This window comes from Tenrec ecaudatus, chromosome 8, assembly GCF_050624435.1.
Source record: "Tenrec ecaudatus isolate mTenEca1 chromosome 8, mTenEca1.hap1, whole genome shotgun sequence".
NCBI classification, from domain to species: domain Eukaryota; kingdom Metazoa; phylum Chordata; class Mammalia; order Afrosoricida; family Tenrecidae; genus Tenrec; species Tenrec ecaudatus.
In genome coordinates, this window is record NC_134537.1 from 74,810,766 (window position 1) to 74,825,610 (window position 14,845).

Consider the following 14,845-nt stretch of genomic DNA (forward strand, 5'->3'; position numbering starts at 1 on the left):
GAGTCATTGCACTTCACTTTGATATTTTGAGATTCTTACAGTTTCAGGCACAAAATTCATCCAAACAAGGTACGTTGGGAAGCTGAAAAAAATTGCTAAATCTGTAAAATTAATATTGTTTGATGATAAAAATATTTTACTGTCTAAATAGATGATACATTTCATATTCAATTACCAATATCTGTGAACATACTTAAATTTCTTTTTCTGGGATAGAGTACTACCATTTCTTACCATTTTGCTTTAATCAAGAATCTCTCTAACTTTACTTTCCTTGCCAATTTGATTATTGCAAATATAAATATATACAGCAAAATATGCATGTGATTTTATTCATATTTTCTCAGAAACACCACCATCTCTTAGATAAAGCTTTTGCCAATTGCCTAAAATATCTCCTTCTTAATTTAGAGAATATTATAACACAACACAGCTGAGTATTTTCAAATGCAAAGCAAAAATTGATTCTAAGAAAAATAAATATTGGATTCATTATTTTTACTCACAGATATGGCATGTGCTATCCATTTTGACACCCCCACACATGCACACACATACCCATATACATGTGGCTGTCATAGTTGAAGCTAGCGCAAGGACACCTCACAAAAAGAAAATAAAACATTGCCAGACCTGTACTATCCTCATAATTATTGCCTACCCATCTCACCCACTTTCCTTCATGCCTTCTCAGCAGCCGGTAAGTACTAGCCATGAAGGCCCAGTTATCTCAGAAAGTAACACATGTGACAATCACATAAATGATCTTCATCATATTAATCTTAGGGAATCTAGGAAAACAAGGTGTTCATATAAAATGTTTACTTGGAGGTGGGGTTGGGCTGAATTATGTTTCAAAATATCGAGACATGATCTTCTACGCAAATGCAATGTATGTTGATCGAACCGAATGCAATTCACAAGTACCTATACTTCTTCAGCCGTCTTTTGTGTTGTCAAGTGAAAAATAAACTGTGAATGTTCATAAAACTAAGAACTGGTAGAGAGCTATAACTCAACAATCAAAAGCTAAGAGCACTCATTCATCTTCTAGTGCCTTTCATTTCTCAAAGATTAAATTATTCCTGGTAGTCAGTGATAATCTTCAGGACGATGAACCCTTTCAGGGTATTGATGCAGTTTTATATTAAAAGTATTAGGCTAGAAGGTGTTAGACGCAAGTAGCATATAATCCTGAGAATTATTCCAGGCATAACTTGAGATGAAAGAATAAATTAGTTAGTTTACGTCTCTGAGCAAATAATATTCTATCTTTAAAGTGTCTGGTCATTGAATTTTAGCTAAGATCAGCTAGACAAGCCACATATAGATTTTTAATTTGTAAAGAATGATTTTTGCCCAAAGACACTGCCTTTTCCATATAACAACTGATTGGGAGATGACTTAGCAGAGAATGACATCCAAAGTGAACAGGGTATTTAGTAAACGGAAATTTGTCTATACCCTTTTCCAGCCTTTTCTTAATGAATAGGCTCGGTAGTTTATACAAAATGGTATCTCTTTTATCACGTAAAACAAACTTTGAAAACACTGATTTGAAACAATATAATAAAAAGTAAGTGCACACCACACATCACTATTTAAATTCTGTTAGTAAAATTTCTTAAAAATAAAATAAATTAAATGATCAGCTGGAGTTTTTCCTCTCTAAAAGTTTGAACTCCGTGTTTTGTTCTTATTTTCTACCAAAAATCAGTCCCCGAATGACAGCAAAATCCCAAAGACAAGTAAATACAAACTATCAGCACAGAAAGCCAAAACCAAGTCATATCTCCAGACCTATTAACAACCAAACAATCCAGGAAAAATAACTTTCTGAAATAAAATCCCAATGAGTTATTGAAATGCTATTTTTGTTACATACAAAGCCTATAAACCAAATACATAGAATACATAGAAATACTTCTGAATGAACTCTTTTCACAATTTTAACTTGTAGTTTAAAATGTTAAAAAGAATCATTCCACAACATATCAAAAACAACCAAATATGAAATGTTCTACGAACAAAGAACATTTCTTTTCCTGGAAAGCTTGTTAATTATAACAAAATTATCCAAATATATATGTGTTGTAAAATTCAAATATTTATATCATTAAATCTCACGTGAAATCGCAGTGCTTACTTTTTGCCGCAACCCTGTAATCTATCATAGTACATGAAAGTCATCGAAGCAATAATTGTGCAGAACGCCGTGGATCTCACCTACCTTCATATAGAGCTTTAAACCCTTGGGCACTCACAGCAAAATCGGTCGTGAACCACAGAGTGAGGATAGATCCTGTGCTTACTAGAGAGGAGGGTAGCTGAAATCCTGATAATCTAAATTTAAAAAGAAAGAACAAGAATATTACTTATTATACGCATGCATTTGTTAATAGAGCTTACTTAATAAAATACTTTGTTAATATTTAGGTGCTGCCTTTACTTCAGGCGGCACATCTCCCAGTGGTAAGCTATGCATTCATGCTTAGTCCCCAATTCCATTGACTTGATGCTTACTCCTGCTGAGGCTACTGGACAGAGAAGGACAGTCCCTTTGAATGTCCAAGAGTATCACTTTTTCTGGAAGGAGAGAGCCTCAGCTTTCCTGTTTGGAGCAGCTGTTGAGCTCCAATTGCTGGCTTTGCTGGTCTTGGGCCAATTTTTAAACTACACAGCCAGCAGTCCCAGGCTTGATGTTGTAATTCAAATGAACAATTCTCTATTTTCAGAGGGTTTTTTTTAAATATTAAAATATTTTAGTGTATTCTTTCTGAAAGAAATTATATAATACACTATCATCTTAAACAGAACATATGAACCCTAACAAAAGGAAGCGTCCTTACATCCTCTGTGAACAAATATGATTCTGTATTTTCCAGTTCAGTCCTCACCTCCTACAGCATGCAACAGTGAGCTCCCATCCTTCTTGATGGACAGTTAAGATATGCCCCAATAAAACCACCAAGTCTGCACATAGTTGCAGTCCAATAAATAAAAGTCAATTCATATCTTAAACAGAAGTCAAATGAATTTATTTTGGCATGTATCTTTTTTATTCTTTCCGACTCTAATGCAAGCCTTTTGCAGCTATCTATCTCCATGTTTACATAGAGAGGTGGTGGTACAAACAGTAAGTGTTCCTCTTCTAACAAGTCGTGTCAAGGAATAAAGGCCTGGCAAGTAACTGCCATAAAGGTCAGATCCAAGACAAGCTTAAGAAGCACTTCTATTCGGTCATAAAGGATTTCAAGAGGAGGCTGAGTCAATGCAATGTCACTTAGTAACAGCTCATTCATGTTTTAAAATGGTTAGATATGTTTCTAAAGGCAGACCCAAGAATATGTGAAAGTGCACTAATTTGCCGTGGGTTTTTTTTGTTTACTTGTTTGTTTTGGTTTACTTGTCAATTGCCTCCTAGTGGACTATGCCTCCCGGCCATTCCATGTGACCAGAGTAGAAGTACTTTCCTTAAGACTCATTCCTTAAGGTCCAAGGCTGTTGCCTTTCAGAAGCAGAGGGTCAGACAGAGTACTATCTGGGTATATTTGAACCATCAAACCTCAGACTACTACTAAATGAGCACTTACCAATTTTGCCACCCAGGGACTCTAATAACACCCACACATTAATTTAAAATGGAATCATGTTTACCTATTTGTATTTTAGCAAATATTTTCTAATTAAATAGGTTTGTCTGCAGATATATTGTTTACTGCACCTTGATGACAAATGTGGGTTTTAAAGAAATTAATGTGAATATCAACACCTTATAAAGGAAATTCCAGATTGTCAGAAAGTCGGTGACATTAATATCTCATTATAGCTTCTACAGGTTGCAAAATCAATGACTTGAACCCAACCAGCATGATGTGCAATTCTTATGCATAATAATAGATTAATAAAGAAGGTCATAGTCAATGAACTAAAAAGGAAAGTCATCGTTTATAATAGTATAGCCTCCCGCATTGTTCAATTTCTTGTGATTTTGTTTTTCATGTGATTTTGCTTGTTTAAATATGTAGTATCAATTGGTATAAGCTTTCTAAATGTTTGTTTTACTTTTTAAGATTTTCTACCCTTTGGTTTAGATGGTCTTATTGTATTGTCAACTATAATTTAATTCAAATTATTTTAGAACACATTTACATTATCAAAATATAAAGACAAGTAAAAATGTATTTTAAATAGCACATATTATGTGTAAATTATATATAACTACATACTCTCATACTATATATGCTAAAATGTGTGAGCTTAAATAGGAAAACATAACAAAACCCCCTAATTATATTTCATCCATGAAATAGGCTGTATGCTTCAGCTAGTATTGTTGAAGAAAATAATATGCTGGGTATATACTGTCTGAAATTATTTATTAATACTCAGTCTTTCCTATGCTTTTATCACATAGTGCTACCCAAACTGTAATCCCGGATATAGCCACATTGCAGTAATTAGTTTACCTATCCAACACAAATCAAATATTAGAGATCCTGATACCTGGTTCCCACAAGCTTAGCTTTGTACCTGTTATGATCACTATTTTCTATCTGATTGCATATATAATTTTATATGGATTCTCTTCACTATGAGTTTATATTGGTCTGAGTGGACAATACGTACTTTCTATTCCTTATTAGCTAACTGTCTAAAGATTTTCATTTTAATGCTTTTATGTTTTCTCCTGTGAGTTCTGTTTAAACTACTCTCAAATATTCCATTGACAGGATAGTGAAAATGACTGATAGATGGAAAGAGAAATCAAGATTTGCTATCATTCATACTGGCAGACACTTTTCTGCATGATTTACATGTTATCAAATGCTACACAGAAAGCAATTCAGTGAAACAGATGCTGCTGCCACAAAGAACTGACTGAGGCTAAGTTTAGAATCATCGGTGACAAAAAATCATCAAGCCTATGGAACTCAAAAACAGTTTGAAATTAAAGGAACTAATTAACATTTATAAACATACCCCCCAAGAAGAATCAACCTTTTCAGTGCTCAACTAACCTAGGTTTACCATATCCTAGATCAAATCATAACCACTGTACAATGATTGAAATCATGCTCAGATAAAGTGGTTTTGAGAGGCAAATGGCTAGTACTAAATGCATATAAGAAAGGAAGAAATGTCTGACATTAAGAATCCAAGTTTTCCCTACAAGAACTTAGAGAAATCAGAGCAAACATAAAGAACAGCAAGATATCCCAGAAGCAAGTTAAAAAAATAATAAATAGAAGCTCTCAATGTACTGGAAACAGAATATGACAGAGAAAATAAATGAACAAAATGATAAAGTTGGCAAGGGTCTAGCAAGTCAGAACACCAAGGCTTGTCAGAGCTTAATTCATAATAATAAACACAGAGAGAAACCAAGTGTCTTTACAGAGGGGACTAGTTAAGCTAGACATAAACCTAGTATTACTCAATCATTAAAAATAACCGACAAAAGGGAAACAGATACAGTTATCCAAATGTTCAATTTATAATTAAAGAGTTTGTGGCCATTGTTCAATCACACTAGGATAGAGAAAGGAATTTTTTAAAATCATTTTATTGGGGGCTCATATAACTCTTATCACAATCCATGCATACATCAAATGTGTAAAGCACATGATGTGTTGTCCTCATCATTCTCAAAACATTTGTTCTCCATTTAAGCCCTTGGCATCAGGTCCTCATTTTTCCCCTTCCCACCATGGCCCCCCCCCTCTCATGAAGCCTTGATAATTTATAAATTATTATTTTGTCACATCTTACACTGTCTGATGTCTCCCTTCACCCACTTTTCTGTTGCCCATCCCCCAGGGCGGAGCTTATATATAGATCCTTGTGATCAGTTCCCCCTTTCCACCCCACCTTCCCTCCACCCTCCCGGTATCGCCACTCTTACCACTGGTCCTGAAGGGATCATCTGTCCTGGATTCCCTGTATTTCCAGTTCCTATCTGTACTAGTGTACATCCTCTGGTCTAGCCATATTTGTAAGGTAGAACTGGGATTGTGATAGTGGGCGCAGAAGAAACATTTAGGAACTAGAGGAAAGTTGTATGTTTCTTCGTTGCTATACTGTACCCTGACTGGCTCGTCTTCTCCCCGAGACCCCTCCATAAGGGGATGTCCAGTTGCATACAGATGGGCTTTGGGTTGCCATGCTGTACGCCCCCTCATTCACAATGATTTGATTTTTTTCCCTTGAGACCTGACACCTGATTCCTATGAATAGCCAATGAAGTCCACTCTTTGGCCTTTTAGCTAGGCTACTGTGAACACTTTTCAGTCCAATGCTACATTGCATTTGCATGTGGACTTTTGAAATTAATTACAGTGGACTGTAATGAGGAATGCCTGAACACCCAGTTAATCAGAGAGCTGATCTGAAAGTTTCCGGCTTGGCTAACAATGTAGGTTACAACCCTTTGCCCATCCTAAACATCATGCTCATTTTTGCCATAGCCTCATTCCAGATTCCACACAATTGTATCCTTTTTCATTCTTATCTTGTTGACATTTTTATATTTGTGATTGTAACAAAGCAATAAGAGTTGATGTTATTATGAATTAGATGTTGGACCACCAACTTCAAATTTGGTAGGGCAGACCCACCAGTCACTCTACAGGAGAAAACCTTGAAAGCCCAATGTCAGTCACAATGAGTGAATCAATCTGAAGGAAATGGGTGGGTAATAGGCCAATCAAAGTTAAAAGAATTTTTTAAAAAGCATTCTGTACTCCTATGTAGGCAAATATGCTATTACCTATATGATATGAAACTTTACCTATTTCATTATATGCTGTGCCTCAGAAAGCTAGCATTTAAGAAAATTAAGGAGATCACTTATTTTAAAGCTTAGCTTAAAGCTGCTATCAAATGAGTTCAATGCGCATTCAGTCAAATGTATGTCTTTTGGCTCTCGGTTTATTAACTGTCTATAATTTGGCCTAAACAGACCCACTAACTGGTAAATCTGGAATGCATTTGGCCTAAGAAGTGGAGGTAGAGTCCATTTTGCAGAGAAGCAAAATCTACCCATACAACCATAGGACAGTTAACCCTGCAGACAGCAATTAATTCTCCTCATTCAATGAATTATATGAGAATTGGATCTAAAGCCTTACTTGAATTACTTGTAGGAAGTGATGATTGGTTAAGAAGGGTGAAGAAATGAATGGATTGTAAGACTAGTGACAAGAAATCAATTTTATTCACAGTTTAAAAAAATAGTGTAGTTAGGGTCGGTCTTAAGATGCCTCTCTCTGTTTTTTTTTTTTTTTTATCCTAGTTGTGTCCCTCTTGTCCTATAGGAACTCATTGCTATGTTTTTCACTGGGAGAACGCAATTCCCCTCTCACATCCAGCAATCTGGCAAATGATAGAGCATGCCTGTCAAGGAGACATGATTGTTAGGCAGAATAGAAGCGATTGTGGCATCTCTTCTACACTCTAGGCATGTGCTCATTTCATAGAAACATGAGTTTCAGAATTGAACAAGTTTTTCTGCTTCTATCAAGAAATTACTAGGATGAATTACACTTTGAAATAAATCCAGAATATTACTTACTACACCATCTTTCAAGATACATCATGGAGAGCAATGTAATAACTTTGGATGTGAGAAGTGGCAATGTTGAAGAATAAAACAAAAATTGGTGAAAAGTTAAGCAGAAAAAGAATATCGCCGTGAATGTGTCTCATTTCTCACGACTTAACGAAAAAGTCAAAATCACACTCAACAGACATACTCTCAAATTGCACATTTCAAATACCTCATGATCTTTGGTGTTTGTGATTTTTAAAATGCCAAATATATTTTAAATGGTTTAGGTAAAATGTCAAATATATGTTGGGTGCTCAAATGCATATATTAAACAAATTTCAAAAATGAAACAAAACAAAACCAAAAAACCACTAAGTTAATTTTCCCCAGTGAATATAGTTGCTTTGGAAAAAAAAACTCTGTGAGGAGGAAAATGTTGCCAAACTGACAGTGATACTCAAAATTCCATAATACCACATTTTGAAATAGGATGCCAGTATGCATATCTTCTTAACATAATTTATTCAATGACTTGTCTTGCATTGGAAATGAAATTAGAATCAGGCCCGAAGAACAGTTATCTCACAGAATAATCTATTCAATATTCCACTACTTAATTATTTTTCTTATAAAGAGTTCCAGCAAGTCAGCGTCTAGGCCTTGTTGTAATGCTTTCAAGAGAGAACAGAAAGAGAACTCCAAAAGGCAGTTCATCCTGTGTAATTGCTTGCTTAGATTTTTAGAAAGCCTATTGTTTTATTACGGCCAATAACTGGTACCACTAAATATTATGTCATGTTACAAAAGATAAGGGTTGATTTTTCAAATTTGTATCCATTTTAAAGTTATTACTTAAATAAATATTATCCCCCTAGATGCTTTTGTGAGTCTGCATGAATGCCATATATTTAGTATGAAGTGTAATAGTAGAAAATTAGAACAAACATTTCATTCATTTAAAATACACTCTGAAGTTTCACTACAAAGTATATTCATTATTGACATATTTCTACCTTATTATAATATAAAAGATACAAAACATTAAAACTGAATTTAAACAAAATATGGACAATCTACATAAATATTTTGAAGCAGCTATTTTTCTTTTAACATTCATTTATTAACTTGAGTCATATAGAGATATTGTGGGAACTTATTTCTAACACAATACCTATCGCAAACCTATCAAGTTTGTGATAACCTTCCGGAATTTCAACAAGCCAGAACAATCATGAAATTCCTCAGCATCCCCTTGAGTTCCTGTGAAGTGTTTTAGGAGGGGGAAATGCAGTAAACATAAGAAAGAGAATGGGTGGCAAAGTAGCTAAGACTGAGATGTTAACAGAGAAGTAGTCAGTTGGAACCCAGTTGTGTGTTCCTAGGGTGATCATAATCTTTGAAACCCTCAGTGATAGTTCAACTATTATATGGTCATCATCAGTCAGAATTGATTTGACAGCAAACAACAAAGTCTGAAGTTACTGGATACAAACATTCCTGGGGTGAGGACCAGGTAGTATGGCAGGGACCAGACCAAATACAGGGATACACATGGTAGCCAACTAAAAAGGAGGTAGGGAAAGGAAAATAATAATAATAATAAAAAGAAACTGGTAGTGGGGTCACAGGGCACTAACCCACCCAAGGGGAGGGTATTGTTTGTGTCTCCACAGGGAAAGAGGGACCAGATTTCAACCCGATGCTCCAAGATGTGAATACAACATGCTGACATAGAGTAGGGAACCAGTGGAGATGTCTGAAGGGCCAGCCCCAATCCCAACTACTACGTGGACACCTGCCCCTCCCCCAGAAGAATTTATTTCAAAGGACGGCACTGAATCTGCAGCTCCGGGAGAGGGACAGATCTGATCTGGGCACATGAGAGCAGATGAAAGGGGAGAAGGAGAGAGTGGAGCACATCCTCGCCAACCAGGTCTTGAGGAAGATGTTCCCGATTAAAGCAGCCAGTCCACAGAGAGAACCACATGGCCAGCCCCACTATGAGACACGACGTCGCTCAGTGACCCATAGCCCTACAGGGAACAACACCAGAGACACAGTATGGGAATTGCGCTGATCTGATCCCAACCACACCGAGGCAAAACACTAAGGGGGTGCAACAGAACAGCAGGGAACAGAGTGGCGAGGTCCCCAGGGAATGCTGAAGGTGGATTTTGGGGCCAGGGCATGGTGCCCCAACAGATTGGACTGGAAAACACTCCTAAAGGCCAACAAACAGTCCTTGAACTAATGACAAGTTTTTCTTCCTTGTTATGTTGGGTTTTTTTGTCATTGGTTTGTGATGTTATTGCTTGGTTTTGCTCTGTCTTGTTTTTGTGAATGTGATTATCTCGGCAGGACTGCTTAAATAAGATAGGCTGGATAAACCATTTGGAGGAGAAAACAACGGGACCAAGAGTTCCGGGGGACATGGGAGAGGGGGAAGTGGGGGGGAAAAGTAGTGGTGGTAAAAAAGCCCGGGAGAAGGGAACAACAAGTGATCCAAATCGATGGTGAGGAGGGTGTAGGAGGCCTGGTAGGGTGTGATCATGGGTAATGTAACCAAGAGGAATTACTGAAACCCAAATGAAGACTGAACATAGTAGTGGGCAAGAGGAAAGTCAAAGGAACTAGAGGAAAGAGCTAGGAGGCAAAAGGCATTTATAGAGGTCTACATGAAGGCAAGTACATATGCAAATATACCTATATATGAGGATGGGAAATATATATATATGTGCATATATTTATAGGTTTAATATTAAGGTAGCAGAGGGACATTGGGCCTCCACCCAAGTATTCCTCAATGCAAGAATAATTTCTTCTATTAAATAGCCATTCTATGATGCTCACCTTCCTGATGCAACTGCTGAAGACAAAGCGGGTGAATAAGAAAATATGGCGAAGAAAGCAGATGGTGCCTGGCTATCAAAAGATATAGTGTCTGGGGTCTTAAAAGCTTGAAGGTAACCAAGCGGCCATCTAGCTCAAGAAGCAACAAAGCCCACATGGAAGAACACACCAGCCAGTGTGATCACGAGGTGCCAAAGGAATCGTTATCAGGCATCAAAGAACAAAAAAAAATCATATCATTGTGTGCCCATCTCTCTGATAGGATCGCTGAAGGCAAATGGGAGCATAAGCAAATGTGGCGAAGAAAGCTGATGGTGCCCGGCTATCAAAAGTTATAGCATCCCAGCCCCTCACAGACCAGGGGGACAGAAGAGGGGGTACCATGGCCCTCCCCCTCCCCATTCCCTCCTTGCCAGCCCCTTTGCCATGGCCTGGATCTCGGGGAATGGTCGGGACAGCTTGAAGCAGGGGGAGAAGTGTGTGTCTGGGTCTGGTTACTGTCCTCCCCGGGGTGACCGTTCTAGGGTGGCCTCAGACCAGGAGGGGGCCATGCCATCTCTGCACCCAAGTAAAGGTGACCCCTGCAGTCACAGCTGTGGAGAGGGTGGTGCTGTGTGATGCTCAGGCATCTCCCCATCCCAAAGGTGGCCTGATGGAGCAGGCGGGGTCCTTGCTCTGCCTTCCTGCAGGGAGGGGAACCATGCTAAGATGCTAACCTCAGGGACTTGGGTTGGGTTCTTTGATCCTGAGAGCTGTCTGAGAACAGAGGACAGCATGGGGCATTGTGTCAATAAACCAATTCTGAGTCTCAAAAAAAAAAAAGTTATAGCATCTGGGGTCTTAAAACTTGAAGGTAAACAAGCAGCCATCTAGCTCAGAAGCAACAAAGCCCACATGGAGGAAGCACACCAGCGTGTGCAATCATGAGGTTTCAAAAGGATCAGGTATCATCAGAACAAAAAATCATATCACAGTGAATGAGGGGGGGAGTGTGGAGTGGAGACCATTCTTAGGCCACTAGACATCCCCTTACAGAGGGGTCTCAGGAAGGAGATGAGCCAGTCAGGGTTCAATGTAGCAACATTGAAACATACAACTTTCCTCTAGTTCTTAAATGTTCCCTGCTCCCTCACTATCATGATCCCAATTCTACCTTACAAATCTGGCTAGACCAGAGGATGTACACTGGTAGAGAAAGGAACTGTAAACACAGGGAATTCAGGACGATGATCCCTTCAGGACCAGTAATGTGAGTGGCGATACTGGGAGTGCGGAGGAAGCGTGGGTTGGAAGGCGGGGTTGGGGGGCGATTACAAGGATCTACAGGTGATCTCCTCCCTGGGGATAAACAAGAGAAAAGTGGGTGAAGGGAGACTTCGGACAGGGCAATATATGACAAAATAATAAAGTATAAATTATAAAGGGTTCATGAGGGAGGGGGGAGCAGGGAGGGAGGGGAAATAATGAGGTGCTGAAGCCAGGGGCTTAGGTGGAGAGCAAATGTTTTGAGAATGATGAAGGCAATGAATGTACAAATGTGCTTCACATATTGATGTATGTATGGATGGTGATAAGAGTTGTATGAGCCCCTAATAGAATGATTAAAAAAATAAAATTAAAGCAAAAAACAAACAAAATATCTCTCATTTTAAGGTGTACATTATTCTTTTCCAAACTTTTTTTCTGGGAGATAATACAGATATCATGTCACGCCATTCTTCAACTATATCAAGCAGCATTGTCCACTTGCTACCACAATTTCCAAGAATGCTCTTTGTTCTTGAACCCCTTGCTATCCTTTCCTCTTACCACTCACCCTCACTCGCTGTGCCCCAGGAACCCTGATTTACTTGCTGTCTCTATAGGCTCATTAATCCGGGATTTCATATGCCCCCCCAAAAAAAACCCAGAAAAATAACATTTCAAGAGGACTATCCCCAATGACAAAATATATCATCTACACTTCCAAACTCACCATGCCATATATCATTAGATTAAAGGGGAATAACTGCAGGGAAATAGAGGAAATTATCATGTTGTATTAGAAACAGTAATCATGTTGTCAAATACAGATGTGGCAGAAAGACCAAAATTAATAATTGGTTGGTGGATACAAATGTTGGAAAATCAGAAAATCAGTTGGTAGAAATAGAATGTATTGTATGTGAACGGTTAGTTACCTGCTTGACTACAATGAGGGGTCAGTGGTTTCGGTCAACTCAAAGGGGCTGGAAGAAGCCCTGGAAGTCAGCTTCTGCTGGATCCCCACCTTGAAAATGCTATGGGCTCATTCCACCTGCACACGTGAGGCTGCCAAGGGTCAACCCAACTTGATAGCAACTAACAACAACACTTAGATTTCGAATCACTATTCACATACTTTTTCTGCAATGTGACTATTTTATTCCACGAGTTATTCTGTGTTTTGTGTAATGCAAAATTTCCTAATATTTCTTGCATACATAAATACATTTCCTTAAATTTCTTTATTATCGTCAGATAAATTTGTTATGTATAAAATAGCTCAAATATGAAGAAGCAACATTATAAGAGAGTTAAAATAATCTGCCCCCAATTGTACATAGATTATTAGAGACCATATTTAAAGCTTAGCTCAACTCCCTTCCAAATTAGTGGTTTTATGACTTTATAATTTTTACTTGGTACGGTACATATGTATGTATGTATTTATGCATGTTTTTCCAATAACAAAGATATAGTATTTCTTGTTTTGTTAACTAATAACATGTATACGTTGAATTTGATTTCAACAGCACACATACTCTAGAAATTTTAGTACTCGTTTCACATCTATGAAGACTTAAATGCATTTATTTTGGAGAGTTCTTTAAAATAAAAACAAAAGTACTAGGGAAAATATAATCAGATAATATAAAATGTAATAACTTTCCCATCAGAAGTTTTTATGTGAGATATCAATAGATATTTTCCATTTAAAATGATCTCTCTCTTTTTTAAAATTTAAAAAATCATTTTATTGGGGCTCATACAACTCTTATCACAATCCATACATACATCAATTGAGTAAAGCACCCTTATACATTTGTTGCCCTCGTTAGTCTCAAAGTTCGCCTTCCATTTGAGTTCCTGGAATCAGCTCGTTTTCCTTTTTTTAATGATATCTCTCTTAAAAGAATTTGTCTTTGGTTATAATTTCAATGTTATGAAATTTCAAGTAGCTCTATCCAAAAGCGTTATCTGAGATATGGCAGATAATAAACACCCGAGAATGGACCTGAATGCCTTTAAACCGAAGAATGTCTTTTAAAGGGGCAGGTACTGACATTAAGCTCGTGATCATATTTTTCTTGTATTGTTTTAGATGGACTTTTTCAGGATAATACGGGGTGGGGCGGCAGCAGGGAAATGAATACATGAATCCATCTGAAATTGTAAAACATCAAATAGTAATACATCACAAAATGCCCAGATGCTCTGATCAGAGTTCTCTCACCAAACACGTGTGCGTGTCTACAGCAGTTTGCTTGAGCCCCTCTGGTCTGATGATATGACTCACTGCTTCTTTCCTGTGCGGAGAACTGTTCTTCTCCAAAAGTTCTGCACACAATTTCTCACAAGCTGTATACTGACTTGGAGGAGATCTTTTCTAGTGGTTTTTTTTTTTTTTTGGTTTGAGTGCTTGGACAAAAATGATGACATTAAAACTACTGCCTTTATCTTTAACTTAAAGCTTTCCTGCCTAAGAGGCTTACATTTTTTAAAAGTCTATCAGTGATTTCAAATGTAACATTGCTCCCATCATGGTCACTACTGTTTGTTTCTTTCCAGAAGTCTGAGAAGAGCTTCAAATGTACTTGGAATATCTTCATTTGCACTAAATAAAAATTCCCTCCCAAGAGATTTCATTCTCTGCTAAACACTGCTCTCTAATAAAAATGATTCTTGGAGAAGAGGGGGTGGGGGGAGGGGATTCCCTGAACTGAATTATGAACAAATTTGCCAAGAATTAATCCCACTGATCCTCTTCTTTCTATAATGAACCAAGTTATTTTTACAAATGTTATTTCATAATTACAATGTCTATAAAATCTATTGAAAGCATAAATCTAAGCAGATTTTGCCCGCAAGCATAAAACAACATTGTCTGGTGTGATCTTGTCATGGTGCTAGCACCGCCCACTCGTCTAAGTGAAACGCATGCTTCCCACTATATAGTAACAGTGTTTTCTACCCCTAAATATGATTGTAAGGATTTCATTCCAGTGTGAGCTGCCTCATGTCTTCAGCCCTGCATCTTATCAACTCCATCCCATCTCAGTGATAAGAAGCTATGCATTTTCCTATTAGCATAACAATCAATTAGTAAGATTTCCAAATCAGGTTCCCAGTTTGAGGGTTACTTTTACCCAGATTTGTCACTTATCCATGTTAAGACTGTTAGATAGTCCCATAGCTACTCTAGCA

At 37.6% G+C, this 14,845-nt stretch overlaps 1 protein-coding gene across 1 annotated transcript in view; it reads right to left on the minus strand.

Moving 5' to 3' along the window:
* Nucleotides 1-14,845, minus strand: part of CSMD1 (CUB and Sushi multiple domains 1) — a 1,770,408-nt gene that overhangs the window by 1,541,866 nt on the left and 213,697 nt on the right. The window contains exon 3 of the mRNA XM_075557189.1: nt 2,231-2,343. Within this exon, the coding sequence (XP_075413304.1) occupies nt 2,231-2,343 (113 nt within the window). The remainder of the gene's footprint in view (nt 1-2,230; nt 2,344-14,845) is intronic.